The 27,234-nt window shown below is 47.9% G+C and overlaps 1 protein-coding gene and 1 long non-coding RNA gene across 2 annotated transcripts in view; one reads left to right on the top strand and one right to left on the bottom strand.

Annotated features, from left to right (window-relative positions):
• Window positions 1-297: 297 nt before the first annotated feature.
• On the top strand, window positions 298-23,251 carry LOC145723648 (uncharacterized). Its single transcript, XR_014148883.1, has 3 exons — window positions 298-4,815; window positions 14,863-19,921; window positions 21,797-23,251. It is a non-coding gene; the product is annotated as an uncharacterized LOC145723648 (long non-coding RNA).
• Window positions 15,584-27,234, bottom strand: part of KCNB1 (potassium voltage-gated channel subfamily B member 1) — a 99,379-nt gene continuing 87,728 nt past the window's right edge. The window contains exon 2 of the mRNA XM_081831923.1: window positions 15,584-26,292. Within this exon, the coding sequence (XP_081688049.1) occupies window positions 24,283-26,292 (2,010 nt within the window). The 3' untranslated portion in view covers window positions 15,584-24,282. The remainder of the gene's footprint in view (window positions 26,293-27,234) is intronic.

Genomic DNA, 27,234 nt, shown 5'->3' with positions numbered 1-27,234 from the left:
AGACTCCCCCCGCCTTTTTTTTTCTTTTTTTACTCTCCACCCCTACTTTTTTTTTTTAAGATTTTATTTTTAAGCAATCTCTACACCCAACGTGGGGCTTGAACTCACAACCCCGAGATCAAGGGCCACATGTTCCTCTGACTGAGTCAGCCAGGCGCCCCCACCTCTACCTTTTTTTACTTACATAAATTTACTTTAAAAGGAAGCTTACACTTAAATACATGTGTTTATTTTATTTTATTTATTTATTTTAAAGATTTTATTTATTTGACAGAGAGAGACACAACGAGAGAGGGAACACAAGCAGGGGGAGCGGGAGAAGGAGAAGCAGGCTTCCCGCAGAGCAGGGAGCCCGATGCGGGGCTCGATCCCAGGACCCTGGCATCATGACCTGAGCCGAAGGCAGACACTTAACGACTGAGCCACCGAGGCGCCCAAATACATGTGTTTAAAGAGGAAATGTTTTATCACAACTAGAAATAAAAATAAATAATAGTAGCCAACTTTTATTAAATAATTACCATGTGCCAAACACTGTCCCGACCCTTTATACACATTGACTCATTGGATCCTGACTTAGGTGCAATTATTATCCCCATTTTACATGTGAGGATATTGAGGCACAGAGAGGATAAGCCGCTTGTCCAAGGTCACACAGTTAGTGACAGAGTGGAGGATTTGAACCCGAGAGCAACGTCTCCTGTTAAGATTCCCTGCATGAGTAATACATCAGCTGCATGAGGGCAGGTTTTTTTTTTCTTGTTCCCTGCTGTGACCCCCATGTTTAAAACATGCAATAATGCTCAGTACATATTTGTTGAATAAATCAATGAATGAATGAATAAGTGAATGATCGGTTGCCATACTTTGAAGGCAATCAGAAAAATAAATATAATGGAAACCAAACAAGTCTGGGTAGATCTTTCCTGCCCAAGAACTGAGCATGGAGCCTGCTCTCATCTCCTTCAAACAAGAAATTAGCATGTATGAGAGAAGGTAAGGCAGCACTTGAGTCTAATGGAGACTTGCTCTTTGACAAATTTCAAGGGACTTGAAAGAGGACTGATTTTCTCCATTTGGGAATTGACTGTTATTAATATATCTTTAAACACCTTCACTGAGATAAAATTCACACACCATACCAATCCCTCATTTAAAGTGTGCCATTCGGCCCTTTTCAGTATATTCATAAGGACTGTATAAACATCTAATGGTCTAATTTTAGAACATTTTTTTGTCCCCTCCCTAAAACGAATCCCGTACCAGGCGCAGGTACTCCTCACTCATCAGACCCCTCCAGCCCTAAGCAACCACTAATCTACTTTTTCTTTCTATGAATTTGCCTATTCTGGACATTTCATATGAATAGAATCGTACAAACAGTCTTTTGTGTCTGGTTTCTTTCACGCAGCATCATGTTTTCAAGGTTCATCCATTTTGGAGCACGAATCCGTACTAGAACCAATTATTTAATGCCCCACCCTGGATTCCTGTAAAATCATCTCGACAATGGTCCCACTTTGGAAAGCACCCCTGCAATGGATAGTGAATTTGCGTGAGTTACGGCTTGCCCCTCTTGCTTGCTCCCTGCTCGGAGTGGTCTGGTCCAGCTTTCCCTGCCTTGGAGCCCAGCAGCTCCAAGGATGGAGTTGGGGGAGGGGTGTATCTTTCAGCTGACCTTGGGGCTGGGCAGGAACTGGCCTACATGTTGCTGCTACTCAGCCCTCCTTCCTAAATCAGGACTCTGGGCACTCCTGGGAATCACTGTCTGTTCCCCCTATCTGGGAGTGCGAATGAGTCACCGGGCAAGTGTTTGAGCAACACCTGCGTTTGCCGGTCTGGGGCCTGCAGGAGCTGGGGCAGCGGAGGGCAGAGAGGTGCAGACCGGCCAGGAGGCGAGGGAGGATACGGCTTGACTCACAACCAGGCCGGGCTCCCCAGAAGCAGGCTTTCCCTGCCTCTGCCCCTACACTCGTTTTGCCTGCAGGAGGCTGGTTTTTTGTTGCCTTTTTTTTTTTTTTGCGGAAATCCTTTTGTGTGTTTAGCTGCTGTCTTCCCAGGCCAGCTGTAAGTGCCTGAATTGCCCAAGCTCTGAAGTATATACTTTTTGGAGCTCCTCCTAGCTACCATTTTTGCAGCCCGCTAAGAGCGATGCTTGTTTTAATCCACTCAAAGGCGCTTGTAAGTTAAGTCATCTTTTCCCCATTTTCAGAAGAGGAAACTGAGGCTCAGGAGAGTCAGGTTACAAGGTCTCATCAGAACAAGTCTCATGATTAGGAAATACTGGAGCTGGGATTCAAACTGGACTCAGAGCCTGTGCTCTTGACTGAGCAGGAAGGCAGAAGCCGTGGTGGTGGGCAGCTTGCTTACGGGTACCCAGAAGGCAGAGCCATCTCTCGGGGGTCGTAAAATGGGACATTTACCTGCATCTCCCTCTGGAGAGTGTTGCTGGAGCTTGGGCAGAGTTGGGGAATCTGCTAGGGAGGGAGAAATATCTCCATCCAGCCAATACTTAAAAAAGATCAGAAATGTGTTGAGGACAGAGGTGGGGGGAGGGGTCAAGCGGTACGGTGTTCCTGGAACCTTTGCCCCCAACTCAGGACGTCAAGTCAAGGGCCTTTGGGGCATGAGTGACCAAGCTCATCTCAACCAACTTTAACAAAAAAAGGAAAATTATTGGCTCATGCAATTAAAATATCCAGAATAGGTCTGCCTTCAGGTTTGGCTGGATCTACGGTTTTAAAGGTTGAAGCTCTCGGATCATTTTCTTTTGGCCCTTCTCCTCTGTGTTGGCTTGATTCTTAGGCATCCCTCTTGTGGTGGCCTAGATGGCTGCCGGGAGCTCCAGACTTTCTTCCTCCCAGTTCAGCATCTCCAAGAGGAGAAGCACTTCCCATTTCCAATGGCTTTATTCTTAGCTAAAGTCCTGGGGTGGCTGCTTATTTGCCTGGCTCATCTCACCTGCTCATCCCTGAACCAATCAGGCAGTAGTGAATGGACTGCTCTGGGTCTGTGCCAGGGGCACATCCCTGGAGTTAGGGGAGGGGTCAGTCCTTCCTGAACTATTTAGACCAAGAATGGGGAAGGGATGGATGGTTCCCCCAGAGGAAATGCAAGGTGCTAGTATCAAGAGCAGCAGGAATGGGAGCTGGGCAGGTCCCAAGACAACAGACGTCGTCCTCATGGGAAGTAGAGGGGCCGCTATCCGGCTATCTGGCTTTGCCACCAACTTGCTGTGTGACCCTTTCTCCTTCCTGAGCCCCAATTTCCCCGTCTGTATAGTGATTATCTTCACGGATTCATGCAGCTCTGAACTTCTGAGGCCCATAGGCTTCATTTAGCCAACGGCCCTGCATCCCAGCTTAACAGGTGCAAGCTGTGACTTAGGAATGCGTGGCCTTCACAAACCCTGAGACTCAACTTGGGACAGGACACCCAGCCTCCTGTTCCTGCCCGTCCTGGCAGGGTACAGCCTGTGATGGTGGGAGGGAAGGGCTCCAAGGAGGTTTCTTTTCACATCTCCAGTGTTCTCCATCTATAATTGGCTCCGAATGAAATGATCTCATCCCTGAACACTGAGGAAGAAGGGTGGTGGTTTGGGGGGGGGTGGGAGCAGTTTGCTGGCAGCATCTGACATAATTTGTGACTAACCCGTTTCCCTCCGGAAAGAGAGATGGTCCGCTCGCTTGAAGAAGCAGTAAAAGTTTGAGAAAAATGTCTTGGTGATCCATTGAGGAGCCTCCAGCTTTTGGGGGGCTTTTGAGAGGCCCAAGGCATTTCTCCATTCCGTCTAAACCACGTATCTTCTGACCTGTGCTCACAAGTCAACCTGACCCCCTGTCATGTGAGCCACTGGCCGGGGAGGAGGTGAGCGTGGCCACTCCATCAAGCGATTTCTCTTGTATGGATTCTTGATGGGGTTTTGTGGCCAGCTGAAACTCATTTACATGCCCATACATTAATTTTGAAAGATGGGCTCCTAATCAACTCTGAAAAAGCTTGTCACAGCACCATCTGTTTGGCGTTTGTCACTATTGCATTACATAAGAGGAAAGACATTTTTAAAGAATGCGGCTGCATTTAGTAATTGGATCGCCGGAGAAGAGCCAAGCCGGGGCGGATGGCACCGTGATTCAGAAATGCCACAGGCCCTTCTCCAGGGTGGGGCGGACTCCCCAGATTCCACTGGGTGTCATCAGAGCCCCGAGTGCAGCCCAGCTCAGGGGACAGGCCCGACTGAGATGGCTTCCTTTCTTCTTGTCTTTCTGTTTCTCTCCTGTTCTTCCCTTCCTCCCGTTTGTTCTCACTCACATGCCATCTCAGATCAGTTCCACCACATATTAGCAATAACCAAATGACTTCACTTCCCTGAGCCCCGATTTCCTCATCTGGAAAATGGGGATGATGAGAGAGTGCAGCTGTGCAGTTTAAGTGCATTAATACGTCCCAGGTCACACCTTGGGCCTACCCCCTTAGAGTCATAAACATCATTTTGAGGGAAGGGTCTTTTGTTCGTTCAATAGGCCAAAGCACCCTGGCTCCGGGCCTTTGCACATGCTGCTCTTTCTTTCTGGAATACTCTTTTCCTGTATCTTTGCACGGTTGTCTTCTTATTCTGGCCCAACTCCGATGTCACCTCCTCAGAGAGGCCTTCCCCAACCACCTTAAGTAAAGTATTCCCTGCCCTGGTCCCTCCAGTCATACACATTCATCTCTATTATTTTCTTCTCAGAACTTGCCATCTGTCTCCCTGAGGACCTGGTCTGTCTTGGTCGCTGCAGTATCCCCAGCACCTAGACCATTGCCTGGCACATGGTAGGAGCTCCATAATTATTTGTTGAATGAATGACCAAACTCATTAACTCTTCATGACCATCCTTTAAGGCAGGGACAGGAGGGAAGTGACTGCTCAGGGTCACATAGCCAGCAAAGGGAGGGAAGGGGAGGTGGGGACCTAGGGGCCCTGCTTCCAAGCTTCCTGTGGCCCTCAGGTGGGAACAGGATAGACATGTGGACCTCTGGGCCCCCGCCGCCACCCTGAAGGGCTCAAACGAGGAGTAAGCTCAGGGAGCAGCCTCTGAGAGTGGTAAGAGTGAGCCAGCTAGGCAGCGAGGAGGCAAGACTGTTTACAGGAGCTGGGGCCATCTCCATGACAACTGGTCAGCCTACAGCTTCCTGCTTCACTAGGGAGGAGGTTTACACTTGGCTGGGATGCAGTGAGGACAATGGGAACGGGGACTGGCAGAGGAGTGGGGGACCCTAAACCCCCAGTATGGGGGAAGGAGGTCTCGTTTCTGAGAGTTGCCTAAAGGCTGGAAGAGCCTGATGATACTACATAAGTTTGTGTATGTGTGCGTGTGTGTGTGTGTGTAGGGGAGAGACTGGGCTGTGTGCAAGCCAAGGTGCCTGGATTTGAAACCTTCTGCACTGTGACATTTTCTGCAAGTGAATTAACCTCTTGGTGTCTCAACACCATCCAGTGTAAAGTGAACATAGACAGTAGTGGCTTATGGGGTCATCGGGATGATTAAATGAGAGAAGGGGTGCCTGGCTGGCTCAGTGAGAAGAGCATGTGACTCTTGATCTCGGGGTCGTGAGTTTGAGCCCCATGTTGGATGTAGAGATGACTTAAATAAAAAAAATTTTTTTTTAAATGAGAGAATATTCTTAGAATATACCTGGCATCATTACTTAGTTCTGGAAAGCAACTTCCATGTGACTTCAGGTTGCCTTCCTCCTGTGGTTGTGGGGAATTTGGTCTCAGTCATTCTCAGGGATCTCCACTTCCTTGGCTTTTTTTCGTTCATTTAACAAATATTTATTGAGCATCCAGTAGGGTGCCAGGCAATGTTCTAGAGGCTGGGAACACAGCAGGGAACAAAGCAGGCAAAAATCTCTGCTTGTGCAAAGCTGACATTCTAGCAGGGTAGATAGACATCAAGTATGATAAAAAGGAAACATAGTATGTTAGATGGTTTTAAGTGTTAAGGAGAAAAATAAAGCAAGGTTGGGGGATGTGGACTGTCAAGTGGGGGTTGCAATTTCAGACAGTGGTAGGACGTGAGGGTATCATAGCCTCACTGAGAAAGTGACTTCTGGGCACAAGCTGAAGGAGGCAAAAGAGGGAGCTACATGGTTCACTGGGGCAAGAGCATCCTAGGCTTGGGGAATAGCCAGTGCAAAGGCCCTGAGGCAGGAAAGTGAGCATGTATGAGACTGTATTGTGTCATTGTATCTCTTGGCAGGTCTGCATGTGTGGTGTTATGTGGCACCCATTTAGTGTATATGGTTGGTTATGGATGGAGATATTTGTACATGTTTGTTCATACATGGGACTGCTGAGTTCAGCCCAGGCTGTGCCTGCGTAATTCAGGGGATGCCATCCATGTGGGTTACAATGGACTGGGGCATCCTGGAGGTGTGCCGTGCAGTGGCCCTGTGCATATTTATAAGTAAATGTTATAAAAACATGTCTGTGAAAATGTCTATATGTGCATGAGTCTGGACGTTTGGATATAAGTAATATGTAAATGTGGGTATATGGATATATCTTTATCTAAAATGCTAATATCTTGTTTATCATGGATTTTTGTTTTAATATTGATTTTTAAAAGTATGATTTATCTTAATTGAGAGGGAAATCATAAGAGACGCTGAACTCTAGGAAACAAACAGGAGGTGGGTGGGGGGAAGAGATAATTGGGTGATGGGCATTGAGGAGGGCATTGAGGGGCGCCTGGGTGGCTCAGTCGGTTAAGGGTCTGCCTTCAGCTCAGGTCATGATATCAGGGTCCTGGGATCGAGCCCCACATTGGTTCCCTGCTCAGCGGGGAGCCTGCTTCTCCCTCTGCCTCTGCTCCTTCCCCTGCTCATTCTCTTTCTCTCTCAAATAAATAAATAAAATCTTAAAAAAAAAAAAAAAGGAGGGCACTTGATGTAATGAGCAGTGGGTGTTATATGCAACTGATGAATCACTAAATTCTACCTCTGAAACTAATAAAAAATATGATTTATCTTGATTACTGAGTGTTTTGTTGCCTTCCCCCCTCCCATTTTATGCCACAGTGCGTGCCTCACTCTCCTCATTCCTGGTCCTGGCCTTTCTCTGCTCCAGGGATGGAAAATGAATGTACAGGAGGCCTGGCTAAGGCAAGGGAAGCCTTTCCTTCCAGTTTCTTCTAGCGTCTGTGCTCATCAGTACATAACCAGAATCCAAACCCAGTTCAAGCACCTCTTGTTCCTTGGAGATAAGATCTGCTGAGTGCTGACTGCTTGCGAGGGACTTGCATACATTACTTTGTTTTATCCTTACAACCATCCTCTGGTGGAGATATTTGTTCATTTGATGGAATGTATCTTTATTTAGGGCCTACTATGCGCCAGGAGTACCATCTGGCATTCTTGCTGGTCTAGCATCTATTCCTTGTCTTTCCGGTAATGGCACCCCCAGTTTTCCTTCAGGGTACCTGGCCTGTCCCCCTCACGGTCCGGGTGGTTCAACCTGGGCTTTCTGTACCTTTCTCACTAGCTCAGGGGTGAACATGTGACTCGGGTGGCCCAATCAGCATAGTCCATCCCTCTGACTATAGAGATTGATTATGGGATGTGCACATGACCCACATTGTTCAAGAGTGAATTCTGGCTCTTTTGCTGCCTTTTTGGGATAAAAGAGCTCTCTTTTCACCAAAATGTTTAGCTGTAAGAAAGATATAACCCTGGAGCTCCTGGTGAGGATCCACTACATGGAGAGAGAGAAAAAACTGAGTCCTTATGACATTTTTAGAGCCGCTAGATCCAGCCATACCTGAAGCCATTACCCTAAGACTTTCTAGTTCTAAGAGTTTACTTTTTAAAAATTTTTAATTAAGCCAGTTTGAGAAGGCATCTGAAATCCTGTGCTTCGCATCTTTATATATTATCTCCTTTAATTCAGAGATGAACCCTGAAGAAAAGGGGCTATGATTATAGAGAAACAGCCTCAGGGAGATAAGTTGCTTGTCCAGGGTCACACAGCGGTTCGGTAGGTGGAGCTTGGGCTTGAACCCAGGTCTTTCTGACTCCTGAGTCTTTCTTCCATTCCACACTGTCTGAGCTCTGGACAAGAGGGTCTGTGGGAGTAATAGACAAAAGGCCTGAGTCCCAAATTAGCTACCGTTTTGCTCTGTGACTTGGATCAAGTCATTTCTCCAATATGAGCCTGTCTCCCCATCTGTAAAATGGGGAAAATAGTAGTGCCCATCCCATTAGGTTGTCGTGAGGGTTAAATGTGATAACCAGTGTGAGTAAAGTGTTTAGAAAAGGGCTGGGCACGAAGCAGTGAACATGAGCTATTATTACTCTGGCTCGTTTTTTGAGGGAAGGAAGTGGGTCTGGGGGCTTCACCCCTTGCCCGCAGCCAACACGTGCCCTGCCTCCCGGCTGGTCACACACTCCTAGCAGCCCCAGGTGGTGTCTTCACCCATCTCCTGCCAGATGCGCAGACCTGGCTCACTTAGCCAGGAAGTAGGCACTTAAGGAGCCACTTCCCCAGTTTCTCTTTTAATTTTCGTTACATAAATTTCACATTTCCTGGAATAGAGATCTTGAACGGCTCGACTCATTTGGAAATCGAGTCTGCAAAGGACCTCATTTATATTAATGGGACCTCAAGTCTAGCTTGCAGGGAGGCTGAGACAAGGATAGATGGTAGGGACTCCCAGGCTGAGCAGCTCCAGGCTGAACCCAGACGCTGCCTTGGATAAGCAGATGCCTATAGATTTAGGCTGGGACCACTCTTATTATGTGGGAGGCTCCTGGATGCAAGGATTGTGTTGCTGCCTGGCTTAACCACCCCCCAGTGGCTGCCCACTGCTCAAAGTAACCATGCTTGACAAGGTGCTGTGTAATGGGTCACCTCTTCCACCTCCTTCCTACCTCTCCCTCTTCTCGTACATCCCTCTCCAGCCAAAGCTCCTGAGAGTATTCCTGCTTCAGGGCCTTTGCACTATCTGTGCTCTCTGCCTAAAACGCTGTTTTCCCAGCTCTTGTGTGGTTGGCTCTTTCCTGTCAATCAGATCTTGTCTTAAAATCACCACCTCTGGGAGGCCTTCCCTGACTGCCTATCCCTCTGGAGTAACTGTCTATGCCTTGGTGCCAGGTGAGACCCAGGCTCCCCAGACCCAAGAGGGGCTGAGCTGACCTTCTCTCCTGCTTAGCATGTCCTTGGAAATTAGGTTGGTTTAAGAAAATAAAGCAATGTGATATTTCAATGAGAAACTATTAGGAGTAGCTGTCTTTGGAAAGGGAAACTGGGTGGTGACCAGATGGGGTGAGAGAGAGATTTTCCTTGGATATCCTTTCATACCTTTCCAATTGACACCATGTGAGATTATTACCTAGAAAATAAGTAATCATTAAACAAACAAAAAGAAGGGCATGTATTATTTTCACATCTCTCTGTGGATTAAGCTTTATATAGTATATTCATTTTCTTTATTCACCTCAACAACCTGGGGAGTGGTTATTGCACCCCTGCTTGACACTTCAGAAAACCGAGCCCTCGAGGGGGGCAGGGCCTTGCCTGGGGTCACGTGGTGAATTAGGGCCAGAACTGAGACCCCAGCCCAGGCTTCCTGACCTTTGGCTCGGGCAGTCTCTGCCCCACCAGGGGTCTTTTCCTTCCCCAGTGGAAGCCACGTTGAGGTGTGGATTGGGGGGTGTCAATACTATAGAGTGGTTATACCTCGATGCCTGTCATGGGATCTGGGTTCAAATCCAGGGTCTGCCACTTGCCTGTTGTGTGACCTTGGGTAAATCCACTAAACCTCTGGGGCCTCCGTTCTGCAGTGGCCAGCCTGCAAGATGGCCTCCAGTGATTCTCATGTCCTTGTATTCACTCCTTCGGGTCATCCCCTTGCACAGTGAATAGGGCTGACCTGTGTGGCCTAGAGGATATTGCAAAAGTGCAGTGTGCGTGACTTCCAAGTCTGGATAATAAAAACACATTGTGATGGTGGAGTATTATGCAGCCTTAAAAAGGAAGGGAATTCTGATGTAGGCGAAAACATGGATGAACCTTGGGGACATGATGGTGAGTGAAATAAGTCAGCCACACAAAAAACCCAAATGCTGTATGATTCTACTTATGGGAGGTACCTAGAGGAGTCAAACTCATAGAGACAGAAAGTACAGTGGTGGTTGTCAGGGGCTGGAGGAGGGAGAGTGGGGAGTTATTATCTAATGGGTTTAGCGTTTTAGTTTTGCAAGATGAAAAAGTTCCAGGGATGGATGGTGGTGATGGTTGCATAATAGTTTGAGGATAATTAATGCCACTGAACTGCACACTTAACAATGGCTGGGAGGGCGCCTGGCTGGCTCAGGTGGAGGAGCATGTGGCTCTTGATTTCAGAGGCATGAGTTCGAGCCCCATGTTGGGTGTAGAGATCAATTAAAAATAAAATCTTTAAAAAAAATGGCTAGGGATGGTAAAATTCATGTGATGTGTATTTTGTCACAATAAAACAATGGGGGGGGACACATTGTAGGTCTGTTTTTCTGTTGGATTGTTCACTCTGGGGAAGCCCTCAGTGGTATGTGAGGACATTCAAGGAACCCTATGGACAAATTCAGGTGGTGGAGAACTGAGGCTTCCTGCCAACAGCTATGCATCAACCTGCCGACTTATGTGAGGGCGTCATCTTGGAAGTCAGCCCTCCGGCCCGGTCACGCCTTCAGATGAAGGTCGTCCGGCCGACATCTTCAGTGCAACCTCATCAGAGAGTCCATTCCAGAGCCATGCAGCTAAGCCACTCCCAAATTCCTGAGCCACAGAAACTGTGTGAGATAATAAATATTTATTGTTGTTTTGAGACACTAAGCATTGGGATAATTTGTTACTTAGCAATAGATAACTGACATATTTCCTCATCTGTAAAATAAAGAGGATGATCATTTCACGGGGTTGTTGGTGATGATAATTTTATGATGATACCCATGATGATAATTTCATAGGTTGTATTTCATAGGGTTGTTGTTGAGAATTAATTAGCAAATCACATAAAGGGCTTGGAACAGGGCCTGCCATGCAGTAAATGTTCGGTAAATGTTAACTAGCATGATTTCATGTTCTCTGTGATTTCTGGCATTGGTAGGAGCTCAGCTAGACAACAGATCTCCATTAAGCAATGGATGTAGGCTGCAGGTTGCAGTGGCAGTAAAAATTATAGTGACAGTGAGGGCTACCATTATTGAGTGCTCACTGTATGCCAAGCTTTGGGCTAAGCAATTTACGTCTTTTCCTCCAGGCCCTCCAGCAGCCCCTTGAAGTGGAGGCTATTATTTTCCTGTCTTACAGACTAGAAAACCAAGGTCCAGAGAGGGAAAAGGACTGGCCCCAAGTCACACAGCAAAGCAGTGCTGTAGCCAGAATTTGAACTCAGGTGCTTCCGACCCCAAGTGTTCTCTTCGGCACCACTAGACTGAGCTGCAGCTTGACGAACCCCCTCAAAGCCCATCTTCCCCCTCCAGCCAGTTCCTGCTTATTAACACAGGGGGGATATTGCCAACACATCTGACTAGTGGGTCCTTTGTTCCTGCATCTCCCTTCTGCAAGTGTCAGACTCCCTTCCGCTCGGGAGACCAGAGAGTAGGTTCCCTTAGAAATTTTGCTTTTTCTGATTGCAGTGTCCTCTCCCAAACTTATTCCCAGATCCAGGATTGGGAGTAAGAACACACACATCCAGGAAAAGCACAAAATGACCTGCCCAGCCTTCATCCCCTATAGTGTCTCCTCTCGGGCAGTTTATTTAGCCCTGAACCTTTGCAGCCTGGCACCCTCAGACACGCCTCCAGCTGGCTCCTCACAAAAGCTCTCCTAATATTTGCTTTGGGGACATGTGGCCATCAGGAGGGACATGTCCCCAGACGGGCAATGAGCTCAGGACACGGGCATCGCCACACCTGCTCCTCTCCCCGAGGAGGGGGGAAACAGTTGGGCAACTCCTGACAACACAGCCTTTTTGGAGCCTGTGTGTGTACTTGTGTGTGGGCAGGAGGGCAGATGGGGCCTGGAGGGAGGGACAAGGATGTTTGCACTTGCAGTGTGGCAGTGGCTATGATGGGCCTGCTTTCTCCCATGTCCTTGCTTCTCGGCTATTTCTGAATTGCAGGAAGAAGTACATTTTGCATCATGACCTGTAACACACACAATTGAAATGGAAATTGCATGAATCTGTACTCACATTATGAGCAATGCATTCTATTCCATTCTATTCTTTTTTTTTTAAATTTTTTTTTTTTTTAGATTTTATTTATTTGAGAGAGACAGAGATAGTGAGATAGAGAGCCCAAGTGGGGAAGAGAGGGAGAAGCAGGCTCCCCACAGAGCAGGGAGCCCGATGCGGGACTCGATCCCAGGACCCTGGGATCATGACCTGAGCCGAAGGCAGACGCTTAACCGACTGAGCACCCAGGCGCCCTCTATTCTATTCTATTCTATATTTCTATTTCTATTCCAGCCAAATTGTTCTTTCATTTAAAAAGTACTAGTCATGACCCGTGAAATAAATTGAGAAGTTCCGTAATGCAGGTTTGTAATCTGGGTCTGTAAACTTGCATGAGACAGAACTCCCTTTCTTTATTTTCACTGACCTCCAGCTGACCTGTAACACTTCCTTCAGTTGTGCACACAGGCAACAAATCATTGTAGTATTCGCAGTACTTGTCATGAATACTAGTCATAGATTATTTTGTATTCTATTATAGTTGTTGCAGATACCTTAAAACAGCATTTAATGCTCTTCCGTCCCTCAACGTTTTGGTCATTACTAGACCCACTGTGAGCTCTTATTGTTTGTTAATAAAGAAGCACATGTATTACATCACATAGTTAAAATATTTTGATAATTGCATTTCAATAGAATAGGTTTCTTTTGTAAACCTATGTATCTTATTTCATGCACTTAAAATTATTTTTCAGAGAAGGTGTCCATGGGGTGCATCGACTGCCTGGGGGCCCAGGGCACACCAATTTTAAGAACTCCTGCACAAGTGGGTCCCAGCTCACAGTTTATGAAATGCTGTAAACTTCAGGGGAGCAGCGCCCTAGGGTCTCTAACCCGTGTGTGCCCCATGATCCAGCACTGAAACCACACCAGTGGTCAACGTTTGTTTATCACTTACCTGTGCCCGCCTCTATACAAGGTGCTTTATATGGATCATTTGGTTTAATCTTTATGCCAGCCTTGTGAATTGGGTGCTATTTTTTTGCCCCATCTCTCTCTCTCTTTACCCAATTTCATTTTTCTTCTTTGCACCAGTGTGTCAGACGTTTTCATCTGTTAATTGGCAGCCTTCCTCTGGAGGACGTGTTACTCTTTTCACATTTCTTGTAATACAGGTCAACTGGCAACAAATTCCTTCAATTTTTGTCTGAGAAAGTCATTATTTCTCTGGCACTTTTGTGTGGTAATTTTGCAGGGTATAGAATTCTAGGTTGGTGGGGTTTTTTCCGCCCCCCCTCAATACTTGCAATCTTTCATTCCACTCTCTTCCTGCTTGCATGGTTTCTGAGAAGTCAGATGTAATTCTTATCTTTGGTCCTTTATAGGTGAGGTGTTTTTTCCTCTGGATTCTTTCAGGATTTTTTTCTTATCTTTGATTTTTCTCTAGTTTGAAAATGTCATGCCTGGTGGAGTTATTTTGGGGAAATTTATGTTTCTTGGTGCTTCTTGGATCTGTGATTTGGTCTGACATTACATTTTGGAACTTCTCAGTCATTATCATTTCAAATATTTCTTCTGTTCCTTTCTTTCTTCTCTTTCCGGTAGTCCCCTTATGCAGATGTCACACCTTTTATAGTTGTCCCACAGTCCTTGGATCTTCTGTTTCTTTCAGTCTTTGTTCTCTTTGCTTTTAAGTTTTTGAATTTATGCTCTACTGGAGGGAGGAATTTATGATCTATTGGAGGGAGGTAAACAATAAAATATAGTGTGTCAGAGATGGTGTGATGGAGAACAATAAGTGGGAGGGGACAGATTGTGAGAGGTATGTGTGTGTGGGCAGGGGAAGTTGCCATTATAACCAGGATTATCAGATAAAGGGGATGCTGAGAAGATGACACCTGAAGGTGGTGAGGGAATGAGCCATGTGGCTAGCCTGGAAAAGATGTTCCAGGCATAGGGGACAGCCAGTGCAAAGGCCCTGGGATGGAAGTGTGCTTGGTGTATTGGAAAATAGAATGGTGGCCAGCGTGTCTGAAGGGGAGTGAGGGAAGGGGAGAGTAATAAGACAGGAGATCCAAGAAGATTGAGGGGTCAGGGAAGGGGCTGCAAAGGGGCAGAATCATCAGGTGAGTCCACTTTGGGCATGTTTGAGGAACAGCGAGGAGGCCAGCGACAATGGAGCCAAACACCCTCAGGGGGGAGCGGGGCGGGGGGTGGGGTGGGGTGGGGAGGGGAGTGAAATCAAAGAGACAGGTGGGGCCAGGGGGTGTATGGCCTTGCAGACAGCACCAAGGACTTTGGATTTTATTCAAAATGTGCTGAGAAGCCTCTGGAACGTTTTGACAGCGAAGCGACATGATCAGACTGACAGTTTGACCGGATCCCTCCGGCCACTGCGCTGAGAAGAGCTTGAACGCGATCGAGGGTGGAAGCGGGGAGCGTGGTCTGGAGGCCGGTGCAATCATGAGGCGGTAACAATGACGCCGTGGCCCCGAGCTGCGGAGGCTCAGGGGCGAGCAGCACAGACTGCAGATCTATTTTGGAGGCAGAGCCACAGGCACCGCTGACAGGCCATTCATTTCAGCACTGTTTGTTATCACAAAAGTTTGGAAGCAACCTTAATGCTCAGCTGTAGGAGACTAGCAATTACTGTATACAATAGAACAGAACACAGGCTCCCGAGAGAACGAGGAAGCTCTTCATGCATTAATACAGAAATACAGAATGATTTTCAAGATCGATGAAATGACAAAAGCAATCTGCAGAGCCGTGTTTACGGTATGTTACTATTTGTATGGGTAAAATTAAAAAAAAAACAAAGCAAAACAGACAGACAGACACACACATGGTCCTTGGATATTCTGTTCCGGGTTTTTTTGGTTTTTGTTTTAGTCTTTATTCCCTTTGCTTTCCAGGTTTTGAATTTATGTTCTCTTGGAGGCAGGAATTTACGTTCTATTGAACGGAGGTCAACAATAAACAAAATACATAAATAAAATAGAGTGTGTCAGAGGTGGTGGTGGTATGGAGAACAATGAAGCAGAGAAGGGGGACGGATCTCCAGAGTTGTGTGTGCGACTCTCATAGGCACCGTGAGACATTTTGATGAGAGAGAGGTAGTGAGGCCAAGAATGCCCAGGTACAGCTGACATGACAGCCAAATAACCAGAATTTGGGCTTTGGTCCGTGAACGCAGCACGGGGGGGCATTACCACTGCTTGCATATCAGGGTGACAAGCCCATTACATTTTCAGACCCTCTCTCTTTCAGGTGGAGAAAAAGCTAGTGCTGCCCCTCCAGGTCCCCGATTCAGCCTCTCCTGCAGATCTTCACATCCCCATCTCCCTTGTGCCCTCCAGAAAATAATACAAACTCCACCAAGCTCGTTTTCTCCATACCTTTTTATTGAACTGTGCATACTTCATTAAAGGACCATTTGCTTAGAAATTCTTGAACGTTTGGACATATTTTACAAGACAGGACAGCAGCTGGAGGTCACAATTTCATCTCATCACATGCATAAAAAGACAGGTATTTTGTCGTTTGGTTTTTGTGTGTATGTGGTGTGTGTGTGTGTGTGTGTGCACGTGCATACACACACACAATGCTCATTTTCACTTTTACAGGAAGGACTAGAGACATCAACTGACCAGAGATGAACAGGACCCACAAATGCGACCCCGAGAAAAGAGTGGCTAAGGACATTGGTCATTTATGGCTAATGTGATTGGCTTGGCCCCCAACATGGGTGGGGTGATCAGAATGGCTTTGCTGGCAGAAAAGCCTCAGCCTCACACCATGGTTCCTGGGAGAGACAGAGGGTCTTAGAGCTAATGGAATTGGGGCAACATGCTACCTTGGGGGACACTGGGGCTCAGAAAAAAAGGAAGACCATTGGCTCTCAAAGTTGGAGGAGGGAAGGTTGGCCCTCTTTTCCAGCTGGACTCCCATGGCTCAGGGAACGCAATCCAGTTTCCAGATGTCAGCTCCCAAATTCCTGCCCCCAGCAAATCCCTTCTCTGTGAGCTAAACTAGAACGTGAGGCTGAAAATGCAGAATAGGAGAGTAGGAAGGAGCCTGGGGCTCCCTGTGGGGCCCCTGGAAGTGTTGCTCTGAGAAGACTGAGGCCCTTAGGGCAGACAACTGTCAAATTTGGACATCATCTTGGCCCCCAGCTGAGTCAAAGCCCAAATGGCATTGGTGGGGCTTACAGGCTTTAATGCGAGGGGTCCCCCATTTCTCCTTCCTTCCCAGTTAGCAATACCTCAAGCCAGGCAAGAACCGATGAACTTCTGTATTCACTCACTCACAAGTCAATCATTTACACATTCACTCACTCAAAGGAACACAGGTTGGGTGCCCAATATGTGCCATGGGCATACACTGGGGGATAACCCCGAGTTCCTGGCACATAAAATGATGTTGCCAGCCCTTGGCCTTGGACTGAAGCCTGGATAGGTCTGGAGATCAAACAGCGCAGCTGCCCCCAGCCCAGCAGCTGCTGATCTTCCTCTTCCCCACCCATTAGGCACATGGAGCTTCAATGTCAAGCCTATCTAAGGGAGAGCCCAAAACCCTAGTGAAGACCAGGGGGCCACAAGCCAAAGCCATGGAGAAGCCTGAATCTCTTGGGCATCTTCTCCTGTGCTTCCCTCCTTGTTTTCCAAACCTGGATTAGCTCAGGGAGGCAAGAAGTGTGGGATGATCCATGCAGGACCCTTGAGAGCATCTCAATGAGACAGAATTGGGAGTTTCCTTCATTTTCCAGAATATGTCATGCCATGGTAGCCACTAACTTGAGATATTTCTGCAGGACAGAGCCTCAAAGGGGGGATCTTGGGAACTGGATTTTTGTTTCACTGTGTTTTTGGGGAAAGTAGCTGCTCAGTCTATCCATGCAATCCTATCGTTCTGCCTCACTTCATAATAAAACCACCTACAACTGCCTGGACTTGGGGTCGCCCTGAGGATGAAGCCCCACCTCCTCCAAACCCACTATACACAATTAGGGGGAGGGGGATTTTAAATCCTCTTGTGTCAAATGCTCTCCTTGGAGGATGCAGTATCCAGACCCACTCGGGAAGGGGCTATGGATGTGGGAGACTGGGCAGCCGAAGCCTTGTTTGGCTGCAAAATTGGATTCCAGCTGCCTCTCTCTTTTGGTCCTTCTGGACTTACTTCATTGGGTGGGGCTTTTCCAATGTCTTGAATGGGATTTTTCTGTTTTATTTGCCAGAAGGAAAAAAAAAAAGCCCTTTTGGAATGGTGCCATTTGCTATTGCCTGGGCAGTTCGATGGCTGGCTAGTGGATAAAAGATAATTGCATCTCTTGTACAGAAAGCCTCAGGCCTAGGAGGGCACAGGGTCTGGGCAGAAGAACTGAAGCACCATGAGATGACCAGCCAGAGTTGGGACTGTTCCTTGGCTGGTCTGGGGAGGGTAGCATAAGCCTCATCCCACCCAGTGTGGTGCCTGTGAGGGCACTGGGGATGGGTTAGATGAGAGATTGGCAGGGTCATTAAAATTGCCCAAGATAGGAAGCAGAGGGGAAGCAGGGTATCCTGCTGCCACTTCCCTCCCTGGCACCCCCGCGGAAAACTCCGAATCCTAGAATTTGAGTTCCTGCTCACTGTCCTCCCTGCTTTTGCCTCAATGCCTTGAGCCTGCGCCCAGATGTCCAAACCACATACACACCTCCCTGGGGGAGGGGGGGATTTCCCTGGTTGTTCAGTCCAGTGGCCATGCAGTGTGAGGGTCCCTCTGCAACATCCATTTTGTGCATCATCTAGCTTCTTTTTAAGCAGCTCATTCCCCAACCAGGTACCGAATTCCATGGTGAGGCAGCCCCGCCCATGAGAATCACTTCTTTAATTTGAGCTGAAATTGACCACTTTGTTTCTCTCAGGCAAGAGAGGCTTTCAGAGACTCACTTGCAGCCATCCTGCAGACATGTGGTTTCTTCTTCAGGAGAACGGCCCCTTTCCCCATCCTGGCCAGCCTTCCCTTTCCCCATCCTGGCCAGCCTTTAGAAGATCTTTTCAGGATCTTTGCAGAGAGGAATGGAGAATGAGAACTGGAGGGGAAAAAAAGACGAGGGACCGCTGGATTCACCAGAGCCCCTTCCGAATCCATTTCTTTAAGTTGGCATTTGGGGATGTTCAGGAGAAATTCCAGGTTAAGACAAAAGCAGGGGCAGTGCATAGAAACCCAAACTTCCCAGTCTCTCTCTAGATGAAACCAGCCACAGAATAGAGTTATTTGCTTGTCTGGGCATCAAACCTGGCAAACTACTGGGAGACAATTTTGTTTTGTTCTTGTGCAAAGTTTTTAAAAAATCTCATCTGTTTTATTTGGCTCTTGTTCAAACCAGATTACCAGGAATTTTGGGGGTGGGAAAACTGATGAGGGGCATAGTCCAGAATAATACATTCGTCCTTGGATTGGTTTCCTCTTGGGGTTTATCGAAGGGATGGTTCACTGCCATGGGGGTCCGGATTCAGCTCAAAACTCTGATCTGGGCAGAGGCCAGAGTCCTGAAGCTGGTAGTGAGGCAGGTGGGGTATGAACACCTAGAAATGAATGCCAATCTGAGATCATCTGGCCTTTCTTCATCTTCCTGCATGAGTTGAAGAGTGGAGAATCACTTTCTGCTGAAGATCCTGCTTCATGAGATGTCCTCTGCCCACCTGAGGCTGAAAGCTGCCTGGTGGAATTAAGCAGGACAGTCCAGAAATTCCCCAGGGCCTGGATAGGTGGTAGCTGGATAAACATTGCCCTTGCCACAAGTCTCTGGTGCTATGGAGCCAGGCAGCTGGGAAGGGAGGGGGAGATGCAATGGCACATTCTAGGGGACACATCTTCTCAGGGTTTGGCTGCAAGCTTGTCTACTGTGGTTTTTGTGTGTGTGTGTGTGTGTGAGGATGCTGCAAGTGGATTAAAATGAGGAACAGGTAAGAAGTTGATGAGATCCGAGGCCCAGCATGTTCTCTGAGGTTCGCAAGAACCTGAAAATGCTCTGGCTTTCGGATCCAATTGATGTTACAGGGGAGTGGGTCGCTGGACATGGCAGCAGGCCAGCCAAGAGGGTGCTTGGGTGCATTCTGGACCTCAACAGGAGGTTTGCTTGCGTGAGATTTGCCCTCCCAAGATCTCCGGGGATGAGAAAATTCAGTCTCTTCAAAATGCCAGTGGGGTGGGGGAGGAGGAGCTGAACCAGCCCACATGCCATTCTGATTCTGAGGGCCATCCGTAGCCCTGCTTCTCCTGGTCTCACTCCTGCCCCCGTGCCCTGGAATCTTAAGAACAATAAATAGGAGAAACACACAGAACGAGGAAAGTAACAGTGTCCACAGACTCTAGGTCAAGTGTCAGGAAATGCTTGCATGAGGAAGTCAGAGCCCGAAGTCTTTCCCCACCCCCCCGAAAGTCAGGTCCAAAAGGAAGAAAGAGAACCCGACGGGCAATGGGAGGAAATGAAAAAGACCAGAAAATATCAGCTATGATAATGACCAACCATAAAACTCCTAAGATGTTATTCTCTATTACAAAAGAAGCAATGAGACTGAATGGCCCTATTACAAATTTGCTAACCACACACATACACCTATATCCTTTTTATCTGAACAGAAAAATAGACTACTCTGAGATATGTGGATATCCTACGATGTAGCCCTGCGTCGGATACTTCTAGAGCCAGAAATGTGGCAACAGAAAATGCAGAGGTAATTTTTATTTTGGGGGGCATAGCCAGGCTGGTTTGGGTCCCCCTGGCTGAGTGAAAGCATTTGCATGCTGTCATATAAGTGGTGAGAAACCGGAAGCCGGGGAAACTTGGGCTCAGGGCTGGAGGCTCTCCCCTGTCCCTCTGGGGGGCCGCAGAGCTGACCCCTTCTTTCCTCCTGCCACTGGAAAAGGATCTCCCAAAGACTCCCTCTCCCAAAGGATCATGCCCTAGAGTCGTATCACTTCAATCTCATTGGATTCAAAAACCTAACTGGAGGCTGAAGCCTGGGGTCATGTTACTTGGGGCTAGTTGGCAGAGAAATAAGGAAAGGGAGGTGAGACAGAGAGAGAGAGAGAGAGAGAGAGAGACCTGGTTCTAGTGAACCCTTGTCCATGGTGAAGTTTCAATTTCCCCTTGTCCGTGGACTAGACACTCCAGCCGTGAGCAAGACAGAAATGTACAATAGTTACAAACATCAATACATCACAGTTTTAAAGAAGAGAATTCTGTTGTTGTTGTTGTTTTTCTCCTCAGAAGAGTGGGTCTTATTAGGAGAAAGGGCAGGGGTGAAGCTACAGTCACCAAGACGTGGTAGAGGAGAGCTGGTAATCAGTTTGGCAAAGTCTGTTTTCACCAGCACTACTCGGGGGCAAGCCGGGTGAGTTGAAAGGAAAGGCCTCCTCAGAATTTTGCTGTTCCCCAGTCTTCGTCCTTCTCGATCCCCAGTGCTTTTAGAGAAAGGGACTTCATGGAGACAAATGTTCTGTCTTCTTTTTTTCTTTCCCCATTGAGTGTGCTTAAGATAAAATTCCTAAAGAAGGCACTGAGAAATCTACTGCACCGAAGTCCTGTTGTTTTTCTTTACCCAAAGATTAAAAAAAAAAAAAAAAAAGTGAAAAAGCCGACTCCTCCAGAGCTCGCCCACCTCTCTCCACAGGTCGCAGACTACCCCGATCACACGGGGACCTGGTCCCTAGCCCTTACTGATAATGGTGGAAGTTGGAAGCCAAGGTCCGCTGGGTTCTTGACGAGTTTCACCAAATTCACCAAAGGGACCAGGCATTCACCCGCTCCAGCCCCTAGTTTGGTTTCTTTGGGTTGACTTGTTTTGTTTTTTTTTCCCCATTTTCATTGGTTCAGGAATGGGTGGGACATGGATCACCGAGTTAAAGTGGTATTTGCCTCCAAACCATGCTTTCCTGTCCTCTATGAGGATCTGTCAAGGTCAGCTTCTCAGTGGAGACTCTTAGGTAGATTTCCCAGTGCATATACACAGGTATAGTAGGAGTATACACATATTAAACATCGGGGAATGTTCATTTTTGGCAGGTGGGGCCTGGGAAAACTTACAATACTCTATTTTGAGTTGGGCACAGGATAAAAGCTATATTCCCACAATACATACACAAGTAAAAGAAAAAAAAACAAAACAAAATGCAATACTTTCTAAGCATAGTATATGCTGAGTTTCAATTATTCTGTTTCTATAAGAACTCTATAGGACTCTGGCTAGTAAGCCTGAAAAGGTAGGTTCTTAATGATACTTCTGAATTCGTCCTTCAAAAGTGACTCAATAAAATGCTACTTTAAGGTCAGACAAACTACATGGGGAAGGGAGGGCCAGGTCCTGTGGGACCACACAAGGCAGAAAGGGCCTTTGGTTACAAGGAGAGTTGCACCAATTGGTTATTAGTTTAAAAGAAAGAAAGAAGTCATATCCAATCTGTACACTTCTCATCTGCTTCAACCAACAAATGAAATGCCTTGATTTGAAGAAGGGGTGGTAAGTTCCTTCTCGCTATATATGGCTATATTTAAACATGTTCACTTTCCTGATATGTAAAATAGACTCTATTATTATTAATTTTTACAGATAGCATCAGCTCTAAAAATATCTGAATCGGAAATCACAACTATTTACTTTTATCAAAAAGCATTTGTTTTCCCTGAATTTTCACGTTTGTGCTGACGGCCGACGGAAATGGTGGTAAAAACAAGGAAGAGACACGTGAGCTGACATGGCCCAGGGACGACTGTCTGGCGGCCGCTCCTCAGGAGGCCCCCAGCCCGCACTGTGTGCCCCGAAAAGGGCTCAGGGCTGCTGCTGCCTCCTCTCTCTGGTGTGCCACCAGCACAGGACGACCTCACACTTTCCCGGACCCTTTGCCGTTGCTGCCAGGGTGCTCTGAAGATACCTCGGAGCGTCAGGACACTTCAGCATTGTTTTGCTGGGTAACATGGCAAAGAACAGGACTGCACCTTCTTGGAGGGATCCACAGTCCTCGGAGACGCCGAGAAGCAGTATGAACCAGGTATGGGTTCAGCAGAGAACAGGTGTTTGGAAGGGCGGTGGAATGACTCTGTGTCATCATACCTGTGACAGGTGGTTCAACCCCATGCCACTGTTCGGAGGGCAGGCGGAACGACTCCGTGATACTTGTGAACTGCCGGATGGATTCGTGCCATTATACTAACAGGCAGACCAGTAACACCTTGTATGAAGGACAGGCGAACCACGCCATGTTGGTTCCATCAGGAAGACGGATGCCTGTCACTGGATTGTGGATTGGCAGACCTACACTACTGGACGTGGGGCATCATCCATCAGTGTCGTATTAAGAGAACGACATCGGTCCATTGTACTAAAGACAGGCAGATCAACGACATGTCATCTTTACTGACAGATGGGCCAACAGCATGGCATCATGCTAACCAGTGGCTCAACCCAATGTTTCTGAACCGAGGAACGGCCAACAACTCCATCCTGTTGGACCCAACTCATGCAGGCCAACGCCAGGTCGTCAAACTAGAACAGGAAGACCAACACCAAGAAATACACCAGAACCGTTCACAATGCACACAAATACTTATTGCTTTTGTCTGTACTGGCTGCCTTGATGGCTGCAGGAAGGAGAGCTGAGTTTTGGTACAGACAGTGACACTGAAAACACACCAACAGCTGGTTGACACGAAAGAGAACAGAGTAAACACCCAATGCCCACCGTCTACTGTATTCTTCCGAGATGTGCATGCTTCCGGTACACGTGACTCTGTGAGAGGCCCCGCTCAAGGGCTCCAGTACCCTTCCTTGCAAGGGACCTAATGGGAAGCGTCAGAGGGGCAGGGAAGGAGCCCACAGACCTTGACAGGGCAGACAGCAAACCAGCACAATATCCCCCACCGTGGCCGGACACAGGCACGGACCAACAACCCAACTATAGTCCCGAAAAGTGGCCCACGGGAAATAGTGCTTGTTTTAAAGTGCAAGATGTTGACACTGTCCCTGGTAGAACCTATTTTTGAAAAACATAAAGTGCTTTTTATTTTAGCTTTTTTTTTAAAACTTGAATACCACAGGAAACAAAAAAGAATTTCTATTATAGTAGATGCTTTCCCTGCTGCAGCAGGAAGTATTCAGAAGTCTGAATCGGGCATTTCAATTGGGGATTTCTTTTTTCCTTTCATTTTTGCAGGTAAAAAAAAAAAAAATCAGATTTTATTCTGTTCTTCAGTAACATACAGTCTCTTTGAATAAGCTATTTCTTTTGCATATTTGACACTTGCATATCTTTTGAGTCTACACTAGTGATGTACAGAAAGTGTTTTCCTTCTAACAACCCTAAAGCAACGCTCACAGTTCATACTGTTGGCTGAGTGCCTGCCGTCTGAACCCTTCCCAGATTGCCAGGGGGCAATTAGAATCAAGTACAAGTGGTGCAACTCACCCTGATGATATCTCAAAATAAAATCTCAGGTACTATGGAACACTGAAGTCAATGAAGACATTTGAGTAAGGGTTTTGCGCTGGGATCGCGGCTGATGGCGCGGAAATTTCCCCATGACACGAGTGTCCTCTGTAGCTTTCTAACAGTGGGATCCATCCAGGAGGTGATGGACAGGAGTTCCTACAGGTGGCCAGGTAACACCCAAAACCAAATTGGTCAACCCAGCCACTTGTTCCGGCATCCTTCTCCAGCTGAAGCCTGGAGGGATCGAGATGCTGCCCCCCCCCCCCACCACTGAGGCTCTGATGGAGAGCCGTGACAGACGAGTGGGGAGGAGGTGGCCTTGGTTAGGTCCAGCATGTGGTAGTGGTGGCTGTGAGTTCTGCCCATGTCATCTCCCAAAGAGGGCAGTGGACTTGGTACAAGGAGACGCCACATCCTGTGGCTTGGCCGACTTCATTCGGTCATACCTATCATGGCTCTCAAGGCCCTAGGGAGCCTCCCCTGGAGTTTCGCTTCTGTCTGGGGGCTTTGCAGAGCCTTTCTGAGTTCGTGCGGAAAAGCTCTGCGGCAGGGAAGCTGAACTGCACACCTCTCAGGTCTTGCCACAAGTCTCTGTTGCAGGTGGGGTAGCTCAGATGCTCTGATCCCGTGTGCTTCCATGGGCTCCTCCTCCCGGCAACACGCGGACGTCGGGGGAGATGTGGTTCTCGAGTTTGCACTTTTCCTGGCCACTGGGGCCTTTTCCAGTCAATGCTTCTGTTGAGTAAATACAGTTCTGCCTTAAGAACTTAGGGGAGGTGGGTAAGGGGGAGCTTTCAAAGTGGTTCTTCTCTGATCTTGTCCCAACGCTGAACTTGGGACTGGTGCTCACGTGGACGCTCTTGGGAGGGCTGGAATCTACACTGTAGAGCACCTGCCCCTCATCATCTGTGTCCGCATCAATGTACTGGTGGACACCTGCTTCGAAGTTGAATGCTATTGCTGTGTGTTTCTCAGGTGATCGGGGGGGCGTCCTAGCACTTGCTGTGGTGTAGATGGAGGACTCTGGACTCAGTACAGGCCTGTCCAAGAGTGTGGCACACTCCAGTCCAGCAACAGCAGCTGCAGCGCCCCCCCGGTTCCTAAGAGGGTCATGGTACAACCCCAGAACGGGGACTAGTGGACTGGGATCCCCCTCCATGAAGTTGACTTTAAGTGCTCGGAGCTTCAGGGGGTTGTTTGTCTTCAGAGAACTCTTGGGGCTCTCAATGAAGAAGGTAGAGCGATGGCTAGCATCAGGGGTGGGGTTGGCCTCCACAAATCTACCACCACTGGCACCCAGAGCTCCCCGCCAGCCCATCTCTGGGGCCATGCTGCCCCCAGTCTTGCTGGGAAGTGATGCCAAAGGGCTGTGGGAGAATCTGGTGGCTTCAGGGAAGTCTGTGGCACAGCTAATGAAGCTATCAATGCTTGACATGCTTCGCATGTCAATGACCCCTTCTGTACGCGTGGGCAGAGGGGCTACAGGGCTGGGGATACTCTCCATTTCAAGTTCTTCCTTTGGTTTGCTCTGTGTTGTTGACTCCTTGGTATTGAGGATGGGTTGAGATTGGGTCTTGGCCATCTTATTGTACATGTCTTCCAACTGCTGGACGTTCAGGTGCTGAGGACTAGAAGATGATCTGGCCTTCTCAGGGGATCCCTGCTCCTTGGTTTCAAAGGACTTACTTGAGCTAGTTTCAGACAGTGTCCTCTTTGTCCATTTCCATTTGTTGGGAGACAAGTGATTATCTTGCACTTTGTCCTTCTTACCCATATTGTCTCCATTTTTCTCAACCACGATGTCCATCATCTCGATGCTCCGGGCAAAAGCATCTTTCATGTTCATGGATACAATGCTGCCATTCCTCTTGGCTCTCTCCAGAGCCTCTCTCCGCTTGATTGCTTTCTCCTGCCTCTTCTGCTCCTTGTAGAACTCAGAGAAGTTATTGACAATGATGGGGATGGGAAGGGCAATCACCAGGACCCCTGCAATGCAGCAGAGCCCCCCAACAATCTTCCCCAGGAGAGTCTTGGGGTAGATGTCTCCATACCCAACGGTCGTCATGGTGATGGTGGCCCACCAGAAAGAGGCTGGGATGCTTTTGAACTTGGTGTCATCCTCATCCTTCTCAGCAAAGAAGACAAGGCTGGAGAAGATCATGATGCCCATGGCAAGGAAGAGGATGAGCAAGCCCAGCTCATTGTAGCTCCTCCGCAGGGTGAAGCCCAAGGACTGGAGGCCGGTGGAGTGGCGTGCAAGCTTAAGGATGCGGAGGATACGCATGATGCGGAAGATCTGGACCACACGACGGACGTTCTGGAACTGCAGCACACTCTTGTTGGATTCGGTGAGGAAGATGGTGACATAGTATGGCAAGATGGCCAACAAGTCAATGGCATTGAGCGGGCCCTTGAAGAACTTCCACTTCTTGGGTGAGGAGAGGAACCGCAGCAGGTACTCCATGGTGAACCATGCAATGCACACGGCCTCCACATGGGCCAGCTGGGGGTTGTCTGTGGTCTGGCCGAACTCGTCAAGGCTCTGCAGCTCGGGCAGCGTGTTGAGTGACAGGGCAATGGTGGAGAGGACGATGAACATGATGGAAATTATGGCAAGGATCTGCAAGGAGAAGAGAGTGGGATTTAGTTACCAACCACCAACAGGATGATCATCCTAACACCATGCGTCCGCAGAATGCTCCTCAACATTCAAGAGCATTTTCACATCTCAACAGCCACTCAGTGCCTGGATGTTTGAGCTAAAAAATTCATTTATTTGAATCCGTTTATTGTACAGATGTACAAACCAAAGCCCAGAGACTGCAATGATTTAAAGCTAATTATTCCAGCCTCAGGGTGGCGGGGTGGGGGGGGAGTCACTAGTGAGGACACAGGAGATCTGAAAGAGGGTGTAGGGGCGGCAATTTAGAGCTTGGGCTCTGGTGTCAGGCTGTTTTGGGTTCGAATCCCAGCTCTGCTGCTTCCTTACCTTGAGCCAGTTGTTTACTCTAAGCCTCATTTTCCTCATCTGCAAAATGGGATGGTAAATAAATGTCTACCTCAGAGAGCTGCTGCAAGGGGTAAATGCATTAACACGTGCAAGGCATTTAGGAGAGCTTCCAGCTGTGCACACAGAGGGTCTGGTGAACGCTAGCTGTCCTCACAGGGGAAGTCTCTCAGCCCACACCACCCCATCGGCCTAGCCCGCCCAGCCTCCGGGTGGGCCAGCTGGTCTTTGCTTCCTGCCCCGTCCCGGAACGGCCTGCTATATCCCGTCGGCCAGTGCCCTTGCTGCCTGGGTGAGTTTGAGACGCTTCCGTTTTCTGTAATGAATCTCCACTCACCACACAGGGTTGTCAAGCCTACATTTTTACTCCGACCCCTCTCTTTGGGTCTTTCCTGCCACAGGTTCCCGAATGTCCCACTTCTCTGGCCACACGTTTCCAACGAATCCTGTGTCTTTTAAACAAAAGCTTTTGAGTTTTAATTCTTGGTGTGCACTCATTGAAAAAGTAAAATTCTGTAATCGCTTTATAAAAAGAAGTATCCAGTACATACAAAA

Source organism: Leptonychotes weddellii, chromosome 10, assembly GCF_054177405.1.
Source record: "Leptonychotes weddellii isolate Sample4059 chromosome 10, ASM5417740v2, whole genome shotgun sequence".
NCBI lineage: Eukaryota > Metazoa > Chordata > Mammalia > Carnivora > Phocidae > Leptonychotes > Leptonychotes weddellii.
This window is presented reverse-complemented; position numbering and strand designations above follow the sequence as displayed.